Source organism: Mugil cephalus, chromosome 5, assembly GCF_022458985.1.
Source record: "Mugil cephalus isolate CIBA_MC_2020 chromosome 5, CIBA_Mcephalus_1.1, whole genome shotgun sequence".
NCBI lineage: Eukaryota > Metazoa > Chordata > Actinopteri > Mugiliformes > Mugilidae > Mugil > Mugil cephalus.
The window spans coordinates 19,548,596-19,570,426 of NC_061774.1; the positions used below are offsets into that span (position 1 = coordinate 19,548,596).

The following is a 21,831-nucleotide window of genomic DNA, read 5'->3' on the forward strand; positions in this document are numbered from 1 at the left end:
ACTCACTGCTCTTTAATCCTAACACTTCATATTCGCTTCGGTGACCTTTGGGTAATTTGTATTAAAACAAAAATAATAATAACACTATTAAAAGCTTTGGAAAAACATTTATTCAGAAGAATTTGGTGACCATTGTTTTTACACTTCTGCCGCCAAAGTCTTTGAAACAGGATACAGGATGAATTCAAAGAGAATAAGAGAACAGAGATGTGAGTATGGAGAAGGTGCCAGTAAACAACTCCGCTCGTCCTCCAAACCTACGACCACGCACGTCACTACGTCTGCTTCCGTCCTGTCTGATCATCAGCCCTCCAGTTTTCTGCCGCAGCGCAAAAAAAAAAAAAAAAAAAAAACCTCATCCAAGTCATCCAAACCTGAAGCGTATTTTTTGGGGGGGAAATAAATAATTACCTGAAGTTCCTCATTTCAAACCTGTGAAGTGTGCTTTCATCTTGCACCTGTTCTGTTTCCCTCTCTGCCCTTTGCACGTTTTCCCCAAGTCAATCATTTTTCACGCTGGTGAGTTATTTATGTCGAGGTATCGGTTACTCTTTAGAGACATATTTGGTGACGGTGTGGGTGAAGTTTTTTTAACACGTGGGAGCTGAAGGTGGAAGAGGCTCAAGGATACTGCAGTGCTGCCTGCTTGGACCTTGGCTTGCTTTGCTTGTTTGCTCGGCTTCTGGCTCCTCTCCCTTTCAGGGTCATTTTTTTTTTCTTCTTCCACCCCCCCTCCCTCCTCCTTGCAGAAATCAGGGATTATTTTGAACTAAAATAGATGGATGGAATCAATCAGCCATGGTTTTACTTTTCTTCTACATAACCGCCCCCTTTCACCTCCACCCTCACACCCTTCTCTTTCTCTCCCTCCCTCCCTCCCTCTCTGTCTCCCCCACCCCCCTCTCAGGGCTGCAGACTGAGGAGATGCATAAATTCAGACACATTAGTATTCCAGTCAGGCTCTCCATTTCAAGGCAAGGCCTAGCACCCTTCCGCCTCTCCTCCTCTCCCCCTCCAGATCTATTTTTGAATCATTTAAGCAGTGCTGCATCTATAGACCTACTTATTTCCAAACCATCCCTAAATTATTTTTAGGCATTATATATTTTTTTTTTTATAGGGAACACAGCCCTACTTTGCCCTTGCCCGGCCAATTATACACAGCTGTAGTCTTTGAAATGAGATTCATCTGCTTCTGATTGCGTGTGTGTGTCTCTCTGAATGTGTGTGTGCGTGTCATTGTGTTTTGCTGTCAGGCCCAGCGGCCCAGGCGATAAATCACGCATGTCTGATTGAGGAGGGCAGAGGGCCCGGACAATAACATTTCAGTGGGACTGCAGGAGAAGGCGTCTCAGTTTTTGCTGTGATCCGTACAGAGCCTGCAGAACCTGCAGCCAAGGTCCCGTTGTAAGCGCTGGATATTTTACAGCTGTTGGTGACAGGCGAAATTGGCAAAAGTTGCCTCTTGACATGACATTGAAGCTGCGTGAAGGTTATGCTGCTCAAGAATATATTGTTCTTGTGCGTGTAAATATGGGAACGGAGCACAGAGTCAGTGTAAACTTATGGCAATTAATCACAAGTTTAAAACCGAACCATTGTTCAATAAAGACATTTTGATATAATGTAAAAATTTAAAAGCGCTATTGAATAAAGAAAAAAAATATTTAAAAATAATTTTAATTATTGCTTTCACTATAATAATAATAATAGTAATAATAATAATTTTAAATTTCATTCCAAGTTCAATTCTGTTTTAGACAGTGAACAGTTGTAGCAAGAAATGGTTTATTACAACATACATAGTTTATTTCAAAACATAATACAAGCTTTTATACTGAAAATAAATAATTACTTGAGCTGTCATCGAAATTTGGAATAAAACCGCCGAAACAGTTCAATCTTACTGAAAATATTTTTTTTTTATATTTGTATGCCTTTTTTTTCTTAAAACATTGCTAATTAAGTGCATGAATAACTAAGAGCATTTGTTTAAATTAATGACTCCAAAAGGGTAATATATATAAAAAACTGTACAATATTGGAAAAAATACTTAAGAAATCAACCAAATGACAGGAGTATTTTAAGATTATAAAATTTTGATAGTGAACGTACATTAAAATTATAGGCAGGTGTATAGCGTCGTCAATCCTCCCTCCTCTTTTTTTTTTTTTTTTCTATTCTCGGCTCTGGTTCAGAGTCCACACAGTTTATATGGTCGAAGGTGATTCAAATCAAATACGTGTATTAATAAATAGCAGAGAGAGCGTGTGTGTGTGTGTGAGTGGGTTCATAAGCTTACAGGCCATGAGGGAGGAATTTAACAAAACAAATCCTCCAAGTGCTATTACGTTTTAGGCAGCGATGCCTCTACGACTGGAGCGAGGGCCTACTTTTGCATATGCGGAAATAATAATTACAGATTTGCTACGTGTATGTTACAAAATAATGTGATGTAAATACGGTGAGAACTAAAGCGTCGCGGGTAAAGCCCGAGGGAAGCGTGGCGTGGACTGTAAAATGGCCCCTGGTGCTGCAACAGATCAATTAAGAAAGGTGATATTATTGTTGTTGTTATTATTGGTTTTGCCGATCGTGGTACAACAGAAGCACAGCCGCGTGTGTGTGCGTGCGAGGAAAGTCAAAATAAAAGCATCAGTCCCATCTTATCGTTACTACAGAGCTGATGTGGAATGGTGACACAAACCAAAGGCGCTGGCAGGTTATTAGGCACATTTTTGTATTTATATCCGTGATGTAGAAAAAAAAATAAGAACAAAAATAAAAAATAAAACTCGACGGGCTCCAAAAGTGAAATGTGACGTTTTTGATATGCCGCTATAGAATAATGCCCTCATGACAGTTAGAAAATGACGAAGGCTGAACAGGTATCTCTGTTATTGTTATTGTCGTGTTTCGGTGCTGCAGGCACCTGGAGGAGTCTGTACCGGGACGGGCGCGGAGGCTGGAAGGTGCCCTCCGCGCGTCCCTGCGCTCTTGAGTCTTTTTCCGGGGGATTCCTCCCGGTGCTTCTTCGGTCAGAGATCGTGGCACGACGAGGCATCTCCCGCGCTCCCGCTGTGAGAATAGGGTCCCTCGTGAGGCGGCGGCTCCCCGGGCGGCGTCATGCGCTTCTCCTTCTGCCTCCGGTTGCAGAACCACACGCGCACCACCTCCTTCTCCAGCTGCAGTGAGTCCGCCAGCGAGGAGATCTCCTGCGCGGCGGGTTTGGGGCACTTGAGAAAGTGCGTCTCCAGAACTCCCTTCACGCTGACCTCGATCGACGTCCTCTTCTTCCTCTTCCTCCCCTGAGCTGCTATCTTGTCTATACTGCTAGAGCTGCCCGTGGACGAGTCTGCCTCCTCCAGCCACTTATTCAGCAGCGGCTTTAGTTTGCACATGTTTTTAAAGCTCAGCTGCAGAGCCTCGAACCTGCAGATGGTCGTTTGGGAAAAGACGTTACCGTACAGCGTGCCCAGAGCCAAACCCACGTCCGCCTGCGTAAAGCCCAGCTTGATCCTCCTCTGTTTGAACTGCTTGGCAAAGTGTTCCAGCTCGTCCGAAGTCGGCGTCTCCTCGTCGGAGTGGTCGTGGCAGTGGTGCCCGCCGAGGTCGCTGTGCTCGGGGCTGAGCGTGTCCCTGAGGCCCGGGTGCATGCCTTGGCCCTGCGGGTTGGGTGGAGGTGTGAGCCCACCGTGGTCCAGCATGCCGTTGACAGTGAAGCCCGTCTGGGAGTAGATGTTAATCTGCTGCGCGCTGGTGATAGAGGAGTTGTGGGACACCGGAGTTCCCCAGGCTCCGGGGTGGTTGCCATGGTTGTTGTGATGAGGGGAGTGATGCGCTACGTGCGGAGAGCGGTGATGGATGATGCCGAGCTGCAGGTCCTCTCGGCCTGGTTTAATGTCCTGCTGCTCCATGGAGGCCGACCAGGGGCTGCCCTCCGACAGGCTGCTCGCCCACTGGTGCCCGAGGGGATGCCCGTTGCTCTGGACGGTCTGCAGGTAGTCACTCTGGAGGAGTTTCTGGTGTCCCCTATAGGGGCTAGCAGGCTGCATGGCCTGGCTGTCCGGGTGAATCATGGGACTCGAGCTGAGCAGGGTGTAGGGGCTGGAGGCAGCTGTGGCCATGCTGGCTGCTGAACCCCACTAATGCTACTGAAGGGAGGGAGCTGCTCAGCCTCTGACATCTCCCTCTCTCTGGAGTCTCGGCAGCTGCCTGGCACTGACTGACAGCCTCCCCCACCACTCACAGTCCGACGGAGACTCAGTGACGACACCTCTCCACCAATGACGGCGCAGACGCCCGGACCTCCGCCTCTGGAAGGAGAGCTGCGGGCAGGAAAGGGTTACGGCTGTCGAACCGGAAGTGTGTCGGAGCACTGGTCCAGTGGGTCTGGCTGTGGAATGATGTGAGCGTGGAGCGCAGTTCCTGTTTATTAATTAAAGTTTCCAACTGATTTACGCACTAGTTTATTGCTGCTCCTGTCACCCTTGAGCGCGTGCAAAGGAGATTAAAGCGCAATGGCATTTCTTAGACGTGCCAGCACTTCATTTAGAGGGATACAATCAAACTAAGAGCTGTTCTCGCTGCTAATTATTAACTTGGAAATATATTTCCTCAGGTGTTTGTAGAATTAAACAGTATTTTACCCAAAAGCGTTTTGCGCACAGGTCACAAACATTATCCATTCTGGTTAGACATAAATAAAGAACTGGCATTGCAATTGCAAAATGCAATTTATTCTTCAAAATATATATCATTTATATAATATACTTAAAAAGAGAACACGTTTCAGTTAGGCCAAACTGAAAAGGCTTTCTGCAGCACCAGTTGGGCTTATGTTCTCCCCAGACATGTGAGACACGTGAAACGTACTTTTTACATATCCCCACAGAAGCAAATGTGAGCTCACGCAGTAGACACTAATATTTCCAGTCTGTAAGAATCTCGCCAGGTCCTCGCAGATTTGAAAAATCTCTATCTGCATATCTGAGAGCTAACTTGTCTGCGTAATTATATTTGCCATTAGAAGGCAGTGTCCCCGTCCCCTTATTGGTTTGAAATTCCATTAAATATATTGCTCGAGCTCCCAGGTTAAGCTTGATTTAAATTTGCATACATTTTCATACATTTAGGAGAAATAAAAGAAGGCTGCAGCCACCAGAAAGTCATTAAAGAGCGCCGAGCAGAGCCACAAGCTGCTCGCGGAGACGGAGGCGGAGAGGAGTGCCGGGAGAGCAGGTGAGCTGGCCGCGGGGCTGGGAGTGCGGACAGGGCCGCGGGAGGGTGGACAGGGCCTCGGTAACAAGAGGAATGACAGACAGCGGCAGTGAGGGGAAGGGCGATGACAGGATAATCTCTGCTCCTCACACAGTACAGCTATACAGTAAGCCCGCGGTTGGAAGTCAGTTCATCAGATTCACATGTCTGTTGTGTTGTTCTTACTCTGATTCCAGTGTGGTGTTGCGCGTAAATTCTTTATGTGGCGTCCTCTTTGAAACTTGTCAGAAAGTGGCTGAATATTTGATGTGAATAGCAGCGTTGTTCTAGTGGCCTAGTTTGGGGAACTGGATTGCTTCGTTTGAACTGTTATTGGATGAAACACTGAGCAGAATTAAACCTGATATGTGTAGTAAAGTTGTAGCACAATGGCAGCAGCAGTGTTTCAGTAAGACTGCAGGATTTTCATACATGTCATATTAAATGACACGCACAGCGTATTGATTTTGGAGGAGGAATTCTCCATCTAAAAGAAATTGTATTTTACAAACTCAGTGAATTCTGTCGGGACCTAATTTTAGCTTTTAAATTTTACCAAAGGTCAAAACAAATCGAAATATATTTTTTTTTGTCTCGTAACAAAGATAAAGTCTGCGTTTTGTGCAGCAGAAAGTAGGCAGGAGAGGGACTTGGAGAGGGGGTTGTATTCCTCTCGATAGGCTAAGTTTCTAAGTGTAACAGATGCTTCTCTAGAAACGCTCCTTGTGCCGATTCCTTTTATTCACATCAACATTTTTCTGCCGCCGAGCGCGTTTCCATAGCGAGGCGAATAAAAGGCAAATCCCCGCTCCGCGCCTCCAATAAAGAGCCCATTCACAGATAACCCGTAGCCAGCTCTGCTACACTTACACCGCGCACTGCTACAGCCTCTTCTCTACCAAGGTGCACATTACTGCTAAACAACCAAAATTAATGAGTCATAATTTTCGGTGTTATTTCCTCGGTGAAATGTTAGTTTGCGGTTTGTTTGGCGGATGGTTTGTGTTTGTTTTGAGGGTGACTCTGAACACTGACTCACGCTGTTTACTGCGCAGGCACTGAAGTAAATAAAGAGATTGGTTAACGATTATGAATCAAAAGTCAATTCTAAATATTGATGACTTCTCCTCTGCGCAGTTTTACTCGTGGGCTTTTAAAATAAAGCTTAATTTTACATGTTGGAGGTTTAGTCAAAGGAGTCATTAGAATTCCAGATTTACTCCGCGTTTAATTTTAATTATTATAACGATTAAATCAAATTTCTTCCTGGTTACCTTGTGACAAACTGTTGCACTGTTATTTACAAAACGATTTCAATTTGTGCACTTCACTTTATGTTTATTGATTTGAGGTCTTGTTGTGAGATCAACATATTTAGAGCAAAGACAAAACATGATCTTTTTGCTTTGGATGCATAATACGTCTGCTTTAATTTCAACTTATAGTAGTTTATTTCATTATATATATCTTTTTTAATTTTTTTATAGTGTTATAAATGTTTATATTGTTTATTTATTATTATTATTATTAAATGTAATTCTTATTGAGTTTATGTTGCTGTGAGTTAAGCTGATTTATTCTTCTCCTAAATGTTTCCCTCTCCACATTAGCGCACCGAGCTGCAGCCTGTACATAAATCAGGCTTAAAGTCTGCTATTCAGACAGCCCTGGGCCTCAGGGCGGGACCTGTCACTCGGTGTCATGACCTTTGCAAACTTTCCCCGTGAAGCCTAAATCTCAGACTCCAGCAACGCTCGGTATTTATGTATCTATTTATTCGGAGGATGTAGACGTCTATTTCCTGCCAGCTCCTAAGAAAAACAATTTAAATAATAATCTTTTATTTTGAAATTCATTATGGCCTTGTGGTTTATTTTGACAGATGAACCTTGTTTGTTTTTGGGTTTTTTTTGTGTTTTTGTGTTTTTGTGTGTGTGTGTGTGCGTGTTTGAAGGAACCGTGTCACCTCTCAGTCTAAACATTCCTGACAGCCGAGGCACTCGCTGCTTCCCAAGCTCTCAGACAGTAAAATCGATATCCCCATTAACCCGTGACGTCTCAAATAAAGGACAGTGGTGACGCCGTGTTTAGACAAGACGGCTCTTCATAAACAAAACCCCAAACTAATTTCACACCACCCCCTGTGACAAGTCGCTTGTTTCCGGCTCAAAAGTCGCTGCCTGTGATACTGAAGGCTGTCAGTCAAGACGCCTCGCCTCTTCTTGGCTGCGTGTGCGCATCCAGCAGAGGTTATGACGGGGAGGAAGAAATGCATCGGACACACCAAATGAGTGCATGTAAAGCTCACCCCACGAGGGCACGCCAGTGTAAATGTACATTCATAATGCATGAGGAGCGCCGCGTTTGTTTGGTCTGCAACGCGAGACCCCTTGGTTCAAGGGGTTATGCTCTTATTTGTGGGTGCGTCTTTGCGCGCACGGTTCTGCTTTGTGTGCAGGTGATTTCGGACATCTGTTCATCATAATATAAGACACGTTCGCGAGTGTCGACAAAATCTACATGGAGAAAACGAGTCTCTGAAGGGTTTTCCTCAAAGTGAGTTGTTCGGGTGTTTTTTTCCCCCCCTCTCATTTCTGAGCTCGAATTTGGCTGAGAATGCATAAATATACAGAGAAAAAGTTTTAGTCGTGATATTTATGGAATTGTGCGAATGGAGATTTATTAAAAAATAATAATAATAATAAAAAACATTTAGTAAGGCCTTTTACGCACCATATTACTGTGGTTTCTGATCGATTTTTTATTCGTTACCAAATATTTTTTTGCACAATTGTCCCGAACGTTCTTAATATCGGAAAACAGATTAACAAAGACTTTTGAAAAATCGGATTATCAGATGTGTAAAATATTCATATTCTTCTCTCTCGAATGTAGTTTTTATTAAACACGCACGGAAACAACTGAAATCGTTTATAAAATTTTGTTTTTGGGGGATTATTAGGACATTATTGAAAATTGGAATTTATGTTTCTGTTGAGAATTGTTTCTTCGTTAAAGATTAATGTTAATGCGTAAAGCCAATTCAGTGATGTTTTGATCGTAGCAGCCTGTGTGTGGCAGATGCACAAATAAAGTTCCACTGGAAATAAGTGAATATATACAAATGAATGTGACATTTTATCGAGCTCTAAGACACTATTCTGACGGTGAAGTTAAACTATAAACACTCAGCATTCCTTAATCAAATGAAGTTGTTTTGAATTCGTAAGTCATCAAATTCAAGTCATTTAAATTTCCTGGAACGGCTCCGAAAGCCACAGAGTTCAGTGGGAAGCTTGATGTGAACGTCTCTGGTCTGGATATTAGTATTGCAACTACGGCGCAAATTCCAGCGTAAAATTATTTTTGGTTTCTAGTTAATTACAAAATGAATTCAGTCACAACAGCGCACAGGCCCGGGGTCAGGGAGTCTTTCAGCTCCTCCTTTGCACTCGGAGAACAAACACTCGTTGCGAAAGCAATTGTTGCCGTATTATTATTATTTTTTATTATCTGCAATGATTTAAAACACCTGAACAAAATTGAAACTGTTTGTCCCCCTTGCCTTCCCTCAAACAAAGGCAACGTTTGTCAGAGAGATTATTCACTGCTTCTCTTTCTCTGTGTATGTGTGCGCGCGTGTGTGCGCGCGTGCGTGTATGAGTGTGTGTGTGTGTGTGTGTGTGTTACAGGTGCTGTTTGCAGAAGAGGCTAATATTGTTCCTGGGTCAGTGAAGGAGCCACGGTTGGTAAAAAAAATCTACATAACATTACCATCTGTTAAACTTCAAACACAGCACACACACACACACACACACACACACACACATTAACACACACACGCACATTAACACAGCATCCTACACAGAGAGCAGTGATGAAGAGTCTATAGAAATGTAATGTATGCTCTTCAGCTCCTCTCCACGTCCTCCTCCTCCTTCTTCTTCTCCTCTTCTGTGATGAGAGCAGAGGAGAGCTTGGGATGGAGGCCTCCGATGGCACCGGTGAGGAGGAGAGCGGAGCGCAAAGGAAAGGAAAGGAAAGGAAAGGAAAGGATAGGAGGAGGACGGGTGCAGTTACGAAACCCGCTTTGCTAAAAATCCCTCTTTTCTCTCTCGCCGTTGTTTTCCTCAAATCTTTGCTCAAAAGTCAAACGCAGTTGATGTTTAATGAATGGCCCCGGTGAGTTCCATGCAGAATGTGAGCAAGTTCTCTGCCACAGCTAAACAACCAGCCAACGTGCTCTCCCCTGTGGCACACAACACATGCGCGCGCGCACACACACACGCACGTACACACACAGGTCCCTGTGAAGGAGCAGGCGGAGTTGGCAGTTGCACATCTGCATTTCAAACACAGACTCTCTGGGATTCATTATTAATTAGCCTGCTGAGCCCTGGAGGACTGGTGATGCTGCCATCGCCAGCACACACACACACACACACACGCACACACAATCACGTACACACACACACACCTCCTGACCCCTTTGCCCCTTCTACAGTTGGAGAGTCCTCACCAGAATACTGAGTCGTCCATGAGCGTTGTTCCTCCCTCCAATCACATCACATCCCCTGATTTCCCAGCCTAATGTATGTAAGGATGATGAATTGCAGGAGTAGATGGTTTTATTAAGCCGAACGCAAGTGCGACAGTGTTTAAAACACCACATTCAATTGAGCTGTTTAGCACAGCAGAGAGCTTAATGACATATGTGAGATGACGGGAGAGGCCTGAAGAGCTCTTCTGGTTCCTACATCGCCTCAATAAACTCCTGGAAAGTCATTTTCTGCCTCTGTTTGCTTTATTCTCTCCTATTTGCGGGAAGCAACTTGTTTGCCTCCAATTTGGGAGCCCCCTTTTCCGAAACGCGCAGCTCCTCGCGTTAACCTTCCGCCAGCGCCAGATCAGAAAGACGGCGGGCGATTATGCATGAGCAATGTCTCCGGGGTCCGGGGAGACTGAGACATCAAACGCGCTGCTGCGAGAACACTCTGTCCACAACACACGTCCCACCGCTGCGCGCAAAGTTGAGGGCTGCACAGTTTACAAAAATAAACACGTTGGGAAGAAAGAAAAAAAAGGCGCTTGCTAGGGGCTTCAGCCCATTGTGTGTCTCTAGCCGTCGCCCGTCGTTGAATTAGTATGCAAGGGGCGAACGCTGGAGGCAGAGATCATTCAAGAGCATCAGATTGCGTATGATTTTCTGACACATTTGTGACGGGGTGATGTGTTGACTGCTAATATGTGAGCATAAAATCCTTGACATTGACAACGGAAGAAAAATAGGAAGAAAAAAAAAGGACGATCTCCTGCAACATGTGTCTCCACCTATCCATCCATCCATCCCTCCGCCATTATGGCTCAGATAATATTACCATAGCCACTGGGGCTATAGGTGGGCAGCCTGTGATCTCTCACATCACCACCTCACCTATTGGCTCGCTCAAGGCTATAACCTGGGTTCTGATAGGGCGAGAGGCTCTGGCAGTAATTTGGACATAACTGCATAATTGAGCAGGACTCCACCATCATCACCATCTGCCTCTGAACTCCTCAATTTAGGGCTCACAGTGGCTGGAGCTGCTGCTCAGCTGTCACCTTCTATCTCTATTCAAACTGATACGGCGTGAGAGTAAAACACACATGCTGCAGGATCCCCAGCGAGGGTCGCTGCCTCCCGAAACCGATTGGATCCGATTCAGGGCCAGCCGCGGACCTCCGCGGAGCACACACACTTCCTGGTTTTTGGAGAGAATGCTGAGTTGCGGTGCGGAGCGAGACGCGGGGGGTGGAAAAGACCACTTCTTCGACAACACAGCGGAGCCTTTGTTGGGTGTGTAACGAAGAATCTGGGGCAATCGAAAAATCTGCACAAATGTTGTTACAAGTTCTCGCACCGAAAGGGAATTCTGGTTCCCCATTCGGAGCGTTCCCCTCGGCCTGCTCTTCCTTTCAAAGGAACGTACATATGATTTTTGGTTTCATACCAATTCCACCTGGAGTCTCGAAGGAAAGAATAACAAATATGGGAAACATTTAATCCAGAATAATATGTTTATCTAGGGACCTGTGGACTTGGAGAGGAATGGACCCCCTCTGATGTGGTCTGCTGCCAGTGTGTGTGTGTGTGGGGGGGGGGGGTGCTGTGTGTTTGGGTTGGACGTGTAAGACGGGTGAAGAGACCCTCCACCCCCTGGGGCCAGGAACTCTGGGTGAGGAGGAAGAGAGGTCTAACACACTCTCAAATTTCGAACCTGTGTTTGTGTGTGTGATACAGGATGTGACAAAAGATAGGCAGCAAGTAAGAGTTGGACAGAACTGCAGTTTAAAAACAACTCGAAGCATCCCAGCTATGGTGTTGCTTCTCACAGAAAGGATTTTTTTTTTCTGCAGGAAGGAAAATATAATCTTCTTAACCTCACTCTGTGTCTACTTGGGGTTAAGTGGAGACAAAATACTCAAAACTCAAAATGTATTTGCATGACCCGTGTTAAAAGGAAGAGTCTGGTTTGTTACAGGCGGATTTTAATTTCACAGTTCAAGTCAACGTGTTGGCTCAGACATGAGAATTCTGCAGGAAAAACACAAGAGCCAGATGACCAGCCTGTAAAGGTCAACGGCGCACCAAATGATCAGCATAGTTCAGGTACATCATTTAGTATCTTTTAGCTTTCATGTTAGTTACTTAAAAATATCGATGCATCCAATACCAGATGTTTATGCTATAAAATCAAAATATCGATACTTCTGATACTCCAGTCATTTGAGATAATGTACATCATTAACAGGAGCACAGTGGAAAGTAACCAAACTATTGAGCTGTGACAATACAATAAACCTCGTGAAGACCACAACACGGAATAAGAGGCATTCATCATGAGGTGGACAGAAGAGGAGAGTACAGTGCAAGTTTTCTTTTTATAGTAGTTCTTAATAATTAATTCAATTCAGTTCAATTCAATTTTATTTATATAGCGTCAATAACAACACAAATGAAGACGCTTTATAACAAAAACCGACCTGAAACCTCTAGAGGAAGCCTGAGGGCGATGGTGGCAAGAAGCAAAGCTCCCTTTTTACAGGAAGAAATCTTGAGTAGAACCCAGCTCATATGGAGGGAAACATCTGCCAAAGGCCAGCAGGGTTAAACAGAGAAGATAGAGAGAGAAGAAAAGCAGGAGAAACAAACAAACTTCTGTCATAGATACATATATCGAGCTGAAAGAAACACGTGGAGTCTGATAATACAAGATATAGCTGAAGACGTTACGTGATAGTTTGAGAGTATAAGAGGAATCATGGGCAGGTTGGACAACTGTTCATCCAGATAAGAGTGGACAACTGGAGGAGGCCATGAAGACTGGGCAGGTTGATCAGGCCACGACAGCAGATGTAGTTTATGGAACTCAGATAAATTAAACAATAATTTACTTTAATGTTCTTATTATTTTACTTATTCTTTTTTAAACCATTTTCACATATTTTGTATCATTGTGTCCTCTGTTTTTGTCTGTTGTTGTATTAGTTCAGCTAAATGATAAATGAAGATTCTACCTCAATAGACCTTAAGCAAACAATGATTTGAAATATACTACTTTTTTTTTAGATTTATCAGACAGACTAAGCGTATTTGCAAAAAGTATCGGTATCGGATCGGTATCACCAATACCATCCTTTTTACTCAGTATCAGATCGGAATAGGAAATCAGTGATATCGAACGTCACAACATCCAGTTTCCCTCTTTGAATACAGACTACTGCCACCTGCTGGTGTGAAGACCTACTTCCTGTCACACAGGTTAAGGATGTAGATGCTAGCTGGTTGTAGCCTTTGTGATGTGTTCAGGTGTCAGCCATTGCCAGTAGTTGCCATTGTTAAGTAAGTAGTTAAGTGAGCTTCTCTATTACACTACTACTGCACTTAAGTGTAACTCAAAATCATAGCAACGAGGCTTTAATTTAAAATAAAATAGGCTGCGCATGTGCACAAAGAGAAGGTCAAAGGTCAGAGGGGAATTCAGTCTAAACTGTGGTATCACTCCTTCTTTGCCTGTGTGGCCTTGTTGTGTTGTGTTTTGATTGTTGGATGAATGCGACTCAGCTTGTCACTCTCTTTATTTAGCACACTCACTGCGTATTCAGAGAGACAATGACACAAAGTTTATAGACGTGAGCTAGCAAGCAACAGATACACCAGCCGCTGACTGACATCCGAAACCATCCTCGTACGTTTCATAAAACCTCGGGATGAGACGCAACATTTTTTTCACCCAACTCCATGCGGATGCGTCGTCCCTGCCAGTTTCAGTAATTCCGCACCTAACTGCGACTCTGTAGGACTCGCAGCAGAGTCAGCTCTTCAAAGAATATTAATATCTTGTGGAAGAAGCTGAAGCCATCACGGAGTCTGCACTTAAATGATTTTAACGGCAAGGTCTTGCGTTTCAGCTCTGGCAAAGGAGATACTCTGGGGTCTTAACAGCATTATCATAAGGAACAGAAGCGACGGCCGAGGAACAAAAAAGAACACTTCCCCTGAACACACCCTGGTGCTCAAACACGCTAACTTGAGGACATTTTTCATATCCACTCCTGCCATCTCCCTCTACAACCATATCAGTATGCCAAAAGTACTAAATTCCACTCTCTCTTTTCCCTTCCTTCTCTCTTGCTCTGACTCCGTCTCCTTCCCTCTGAAAGAAGGTCTTATTGTGGCGATGTCAGCTGTCTCAAGGGCATCCAGAACAAAGGAGCTTTTCACCCCTCTGCATATCCTCCTCTCATCCTTCACTCCCGCACCTCTCACTTGCTGTTCTCTCAGCGCCCCCCCCGCCCCCTGTTCGCTCTGCCTCTCGTGTCATGCAAACCTCTCATTTGTTTGCGTCTTTTACTTCCCACCGTTTTTCCTCATCACGTCCTTGTTTTGTTTTGTTTTTTTTGTTTGTTTTTTGGCATTCTTGTGTGCACGGGACAGTCGTGGCGAGCTCACTCGCAGGCGCAGGTTCACGTCAGTGAAAAGATGGAGCGGGAATATCAAAGAGTAAATCCTCTGGCAGGTTTCGCGATCGAGACTCAGATGCAGCATCTTTGTGGTCGGCCTGGTGTGTGAGTGTATACTGTATGTGTGTGTATGTGTGGATATCTGTGCCTGGCAGAGTGTGGAGGCAGGAGGAGAGGGATGTATGAAGGCAGCAGCAGCTGGTGGAGATACACAGTGTCAAGAGAGCTCAGAGAGACGGAGAGAGAGGACAACAGAGGATGCCTCCTTGGCCGACTGCGTGGAAGGGGGACAGTGGAGCATAACAAACAGGATCCACCTTTCTGCTTGGCTAATTTTCCCCATTAAAACAGCCCAGCAGGAGCCTCAGCAGTCCACCAGCTGGAACAGAGGTTATTTTAGTGCCTGTCTTTCAGCGGGGTGTGTGCATATGTGTGTGTGTGTGTCACTTGCATCTATTCTGGCGTGTGAATCTATGGTTTGGGGAAGCATAAAGATCTTCCATAGGAACGGTCTCAACACACTGATATTAATTTCCTTCTCTCCAGTCGTGCATAAACAAATGAAATCTCCACGGCTGTCGGCTGTGTGCGTTTTTTTTTATTTTTCTTCACCCTGCTGGGCGCTGCTATAATGTGATCGCCGCTGATATTGATGCATGCGCCCGTATTTGCCCAGTCATCTCTTTATGTGGCTAAAGTCATCAGCCCTCCTCTCCTATGTCTCAGTCAGATCCTAAACTAATCCCCAACCCTGCTACTCTGACAAGAAAATCCCCTATTTTAATGCATGCACACACACTCCATCTTCCTCTTTCAGCCACCACCCCCCACCCCCCCGGCCACACACACACACACCCCCCCACCATTTCCACGCACGCACAGACACAGGCTTTCTGTTTCATCCCCGTCCGTGTGTACCTGTGCACAGCATCTCCGCAGCCTCTTTAGCTTTTAGCAAAGCACGCCCCGTATACGCATTTACCATTTGTGATGTCGGTTGCGGTAATAGCTTCACAGTGTGGTGGCGCTTCTGGAAATTTATACTTTAATGCAATTTCTTCTTTTCTTAGCACAAGGTAGAGCGCGGAGGCCAACTGTCATTTGAGGCTGTCAGGAAATGTTAACCGAAATCTGCGGCGGTCCATTTACCGAAAGAAAACATAATCAGACGTCAGCCATTTAGGTTAATGTGCGTTCCTGCTAAAACAATGCAACTCATAATGATCGGAAATGAATGCATTTTGAAACTGCGGAGTGGATTTCAGAGTAAAAATAATCCAACAAAATGTACTACAATGTATGTTTTGAACTCCTGCGTTAAATAACTGTACCGTGGAGTGAGTGAAACGTAAGCAGTTAAATGGAAAGTAAAGTTTAAAGCTGGTAAACTGACAAATGCAGCTGTGATGAAGGTCATGATGGATTCATTTTCTCTGGGTTTTACGTCAATCGTTTTGTGATTATTTTGACACAGTTACACCTCAAAAAATACCCTTTAGACGACATTCACAAAATACAGGAGGGGATAGAGCTTGCAGAGTTTATTACAAACATGAAAATCTTTATTCTACAAAAGTTTGGATTTTAATTTCGCCACATTCACAGATTCCCTCCAGCGGGATGTTTATGAAGCTATATTTCTACCACTGATGATGGCTGCAGCTGGACACCTACAGTCAATGACACCACATACTGTATACAGTAGGGGAGCATATGGTCTATGAACCTCAAGTGAAGAGAAACCTCTGTTGCACAGTTGAGACGGTTGAGCAATAAAGTGAGTTTTAGGCATTTCTAAGAGCACATTTTCTCTATGTAGGTGCTAAACAAGTAGCAATAGCAACGTCCTGTTTTGTTCTTGTCTTGTAATTGCAGAACTTCTTCAGTTTAACACAGTTGACGTTTATCATAGCTGATCACATTTTGGCTGTTTTCAGGCCTAAAATCAACATGGCCGCCTATAAACAATCATCATATGGCATTTTTATGGAAAGATTCTTCTAAATATTATATACACAATTCAGTAAATTGAAATTAAAAGTTATTTATGAATATATTGTGGTAACACTGTTGACATTCGATAAATCCACACCTGACTCACACACTAATTTATATTAAATAATTAAGAAAGAGGAGGAAGAACCCATCTTGGAGCAGGTCATGTGATTTGGATTTAACACACTTCCTTGAGAGGTGGAACTTAGCTGAAAGTGATTTCTCGGACACAATTTGTTATTTTTCCATATAAAATTTGACATGTTTCCAAAAAAATAAATATCTGTATTCTGATTATATCAACTTAATTAGAAAAAAACACAATAAAATAAAATGGAATGAGCTCATTTTATTGTCATTTAGTTAATTAGAAGGTGATTGTTGACTAGTAATTTTTTACGAATATGTGATTGTTTCCATTATAAATAACTAAGGGTTTTGTAAATACCATTTTTTTTCTTTTAATAAAAATGTATGCAAGATATATCCCATGGACTTTAAAAATCCCTCAGTTATACATTGACACAACTATAATTTATGTATGCACTCATTGTAGCATTTAGCACGGATGGACTAAAGCTAAAACTTCCCAGTGTACTAAATTTGATTTACTGAAGTGGTACAGCAGCAAGTACCAAATCATTTCTGAGGTCTAATTTCAAATAACAGCACAGAAACGACCCACCCCCAAAGTAAGAATATACAGTATGAGAAAATGAACTTAGTTTTATTATTTAGATTCGCTTCAAATGAATCTGAATTTAAGCTGTGTGTTGATAATGGAAGTGCGTTTTGATATTGTTATTTAATCATCTAGAAACAGTAAATCGATGCCAGGAACTGTCGCTCAGTGTTACCACTGACAGATGTCTGTCCTATTTGAAATACTGTGATTTTATTTGTGATTTAAACTGTATGCTATCATAGCTACAACCCCAGTCCGATCTGGTATTAGCAAGTGTCCAGCTTTAACCTCCTCAGACTCTGCGTCCTCATATGTGGACGTTAAATTTTAGGTTTGTGGCAGATTGTTCTGCTATTATACACTTTTATCCTCATAACTAGATACTAGTTGGTGTAAAAACATGAAAGCGTCATTTCGGTGGATTCATTCTTAAGCTGATCACGTAACAAAAGTGGATGAGGTACAAAACCTCATAAAATTTCACAACTGAAACTTTTATGCTTGTTAACTTTTCTAGTTTAATATGACACGCAAATGTTATCAATACTAACAAGCTATAACATAACTAATTAGAAAGCACAACCATGTTAAGACATGAAAATTAACAGTTTTATATTTTGCACTTATAATATTAAAATAGTTAAATAATGCCTGTGACCACACACACGAGGACGTACGTTTTTTTTCCAGATCAGAGACAATGTTTATGTGTGATGGCACCCAAGATGCACTGATGATGCACTGACATAGGATCACCACATTTGGAGGTTGTGTGGTCAACTTGGGAGCACCTTCCTTTAGTAGCGTAGTACCTGCTTAACTGGTGTCCTCTAACATTAGCAGTTATGTCTCATTCATTCATAAAAAATGCACAAAGATCACCATAAATGTGCAGCTGAAGGGAGAGCTGACAACTAACTAAATATAGATTTTGCTAAATTCTATATTTGATCTTTTTTTTCATTTCATCTTTTTACTTATCTTTGTAACAACAGATTTTTCTTTAACTGCTGTAAACGGCACCACAGTGACATTTCTGTGTGTATGGAGTCGATAAAGTGAGAGTTTGGGTGTAATAATTTAAAACAAGACAAATAAGAACTTAACATGTGCACCAGTTTGCATCTCTAATTGTCACGCGAGACACATACTTAAATCTGGCCACTTGTGATCAGATCAGTCAAGACGCATTAATAAGACCAGGTCTGAACAGGGCTTACAACTTACTGTGTGTTATGAGTTTTATGAGTGTGCTTATAGTTAAGCTACGTCAGCTCTGCTAAAGTTGTGGGAATTTTCCTCTTTTCTGATTCTGCATCATCGCTAAATTTAAAAAGAAAAGGCCTTTAGCATGAATTTATTTATGATTCATTTGCGAAATAACAGACTGGAACAAAAGATTGATCAAAATGGATTTTTTCCTTTTGGGAATAAATCAGAAAGTAAGTCGCTTTTAGTTCTGGCTAAGGGCAGACATGCCTCCCTCACCAGCCAGCTATAAATTAACATCACCTGAACAACTCTCTTGTGTTCGCTGCCTCTTTGGCCGTCTCTGTGTATGACAGTGTTTCCACGTACCATGGTTTCGGGGTTTTTCGTCCGTGTGGAAAGAGTTTCTGCTCTGCTTTCGTGGAAATTATAGATTTCAATGTTCTAATGTTTTATAGAATAATGGCAAAACAGACGCCAAACTGTGAGATTTGTGTCTAAAATTTGAAAGGAATAAAGCATTTTCCCACTAGTGCACATTGTGGCGCGGAGCTGACTCTAATACATACCTACAACAGGGTGCGGCCTTGGAAAGGTTTCTGTGGTGTTTCCTACAAGAGTGTTATTCTCAGCCCTGCTGAGTTTTCCCTCGAAAAATAACTACGCACTCGGTCTCAGCAGCTGAACCGAACACTGAATTTATGCCCTCGTTGGCCGGTCAGGAGCTCCGCCAACTGTAGCCTATTTGTTTTTCACACTGTTGTTTTCTCGGTCATAAAACTTTTAATTTTTGTATTATATAGCATATTAATGCTCCCAATAAAACAACGCTATTAAGCTGTTACGCCACTAAATACCATTTATATTTATGTTTATCTGCAATAAATCCAGCCTGTCCAGATGACCAATTAGTGCAGCTGCAAAAGTGACTATTATTGCTTATAACAGAAACATCTATCATGCACGTGTAAACTACTCTTTTTTTGTGAGCTAAACCATTCACAAAGGATAGATTCCATCAATACCTGCCTCATATTTAACAAGTAGAAGGGTTAGCAGCCAGCAGCAATCAGGTGCAGTTGACCTTGGCGTGTGTGTGCGTGTGTGTGTGTGAACACATGCACACACACACACCGCGTAGGGTGAAACTGACAAATGGCTGTAGAGCAGCTCTGTTAGATGGTAAATGTGTGTTTAAACAATGCAGAGTGACGGTTGCACGCACAACACTTTGTGGCCGGTCAATGATATAAGATTGATTCGGTTCTCTCTCTCTCACACACACTCACACACATGCACACACACACACACGCGCACACACACACAGTGGAATATGAGTGATGTGATTCAGCACACCTCTCGGCAGCCACTCTGCTTTCCATCCTAACGCCTGAGCAGAATACTAATCACTGGATCACATTACAGAGGAAAAGGAGAGAAAGACGGAGAGAAAGACGGAGAGAGAGAGAGAGAGAGAGGGAGATGTTCTTTGCTATGGAAAGAGGAGACGCAGCGTGGCAAGGATTATATCAGATAACAGAAATATAAAGGTGGGCTTTCGCGGGCCTCGGTGTAATTTTACATCTACGCACTTACTGTGAGCAGCATGCAAATACCGTGGGCCAGCGATGAAAAAGTAATGTCACGGGCAGGTGAGAGCAAAGCTAAACAGCAGGGCTGGAAACAGAGATGAGATCAGAGGAGGAGAAGAAAAGTTCTTTCCAAGTGAAGAAAAGTTGCACGCAAAAAAAAAAGGGAGTTGGTAACAGGGGGGGAAAAAAATTAAACAAATACAACCAAATAAAGTAATCCTCCGTGCAGCTTCATTAAAATGCTGTACGTGCATTTAGCTAGCCTCAATTAGCAATTTCAAGTGGAATCAGTTTGTTGTCGTGGTTACAGGTAAAGTGACCTTTGCTGCATTGAGGCTGCACTTTAGGGACTTTTGGGATTTTTAATGTAGTCTATCTAACAGCGTTTGTTTATGATTTTACATTAGGTCACTGATTCTCGACAGAATTACCCTAGTAGTCCGTGGCGTAATTGCAAGAGTCTGTGAAAATAAAATCCTTTAAAAAAGATCGTATGACATGTGTAGAAATAGTATTATTTTACTCAAATGTGACTGAGACCTTCATCTACCTAAACTAAACTACAGAGGGTAACAGGATTTATTTTCTTTTTCTCTCTAATTACATCAGTTTCACAAGCGCAATTTGCATGACGGAGTTAATACAAACTTAACACGATCTGCATCCATTTCAGATTTTTAGGCCCCTACTGTTTCAGTGGGCATGCGCCGTTCATTTCTAAATGATACTGCGGGGTGGTGTTGTGGGATGCTCATTAAAGCGCATGTTCAGGTTAGCACTTGAAATTAAGCTGATTTGTGGGTAGATCGAAAATATGCAGGGGGTCCAGGACCCCAAAAAGGTTGAGAACCACCGCATTAGATCCTTTTAAGATGAACTTGATCTTAAAAATAATACAGTTATGATAAGATCTGAGAAGACACAATTGGGAGTCATTAACATTTTAGTGATATTGCACAAGGGTAGGCTACAATAATCTGTTGTATCATTTCAGTAATTTAAGATTTTTCCTCATACCTCACTGACTTCAGTGGTCGACACAATGTCGACCACCCTTTTACTCTGCTGCTTGTAGATTTGTACTTTATATAATTTTAGAAAACCTAATGCAATGCACAGATTAAAACAAATGAAATTAGTTTAACTCAATTTTACAATTTTATATAAACAAATGGCAATCGGACAATTCAGCTTCGTAGAGATTACTTTTACTTTGAAGTGAAAACTTGAAAATAATCAATCATTTCAAATTAGCCTGTAACAAAAACCTGATAAGCGCTCAACTTTTATTTTTTAGCAGTGCTCTAACTCTATGATTTTGCAGCTTAAAATTACATATCATCCATATAAAGCATTGAAACAATCCTCTAAGCTTGATTCACCTGAACAGGACTCAAGAGGAAACTGGTAATTGAGGCATATAGTTGATTAGCTGAAGTTATTGGAAATTACTGTTGGAGTCATTTTTCTCGAGCAATCGCTCACACAAACAACCACAGCTCATTTTAGACCAGTCTCGATCATCGGATGCCAGTCCAGGCCGTGCAGCGTCCTAGCCGCTCCTCGTTCTGCACTTGCCTGTGTGCCTCATGCAAATACAAACACTCACACGTTCTCCTTCCCCTTACCCTTCCTCCCCTCCCCTCCCCTCCCCTCCCCTCCCCCTAACCCCATGCTGAAGCAATTATGTCCAGTGTGTGAGTCTTCTACAGGCAGTGTGAGGGTGATTGATGATGCTGTCAGCACAGGGAACATGTTTTAACGTCAGAATAATCTCCCTGCTAATATATTACATCCACTGGATAGGGTTCAATCATTACTAATAGCGCCGCTAAGTTGGTGAGAGGGGAGCCGATGCCGAGCGCACGTGCCTTCGGAGCGCGCGTATGAGTTTGTGCGCGCACGTATCTCATTAATCAGAGGAGGAGGAGGAGAAGAAGAGGCAGGGAAATCTAGCAAGGCCCGGCCAATAAACAAGCATGCCCGTGCAAGGTGGAATAAGCAGCCAGTGAGAGGTGTTTGCCTCTTACATAATTACTCACTCATATCCTGCAGTCAGTGAATCAACTGAGACGCGGTTATTGTGA

At 43.0% G+C, this 21,831-nt stretch overlaps 1 protein-coding gene across 1 annotated transcript; it reads right to left on the minus strand.

Moving 5' to 3' along the window:
* Nucleotides 1-87: 87 nt before the first annotated feature.
* Nucleotides 88-4,253, minus strand: LOC125008649 (POU domain, class 3, transcription factor 4-like). Its single transcript, XM_047585967.1, has one exon. It carries the CDS (start codon nucleotides 4,126-4,128, stop codon nucleotides 3,040-3,042), a length of 1,089 nt encoding a protein of 362 aa, XP_047441923.1. The 5' UTR covers nucleotides 4,129-4,253; the 3' UTR covers nucleotides 88-3,039.
* Nucleotides 4,254-21,831: the final 17,578 nt, after the last annotated feature.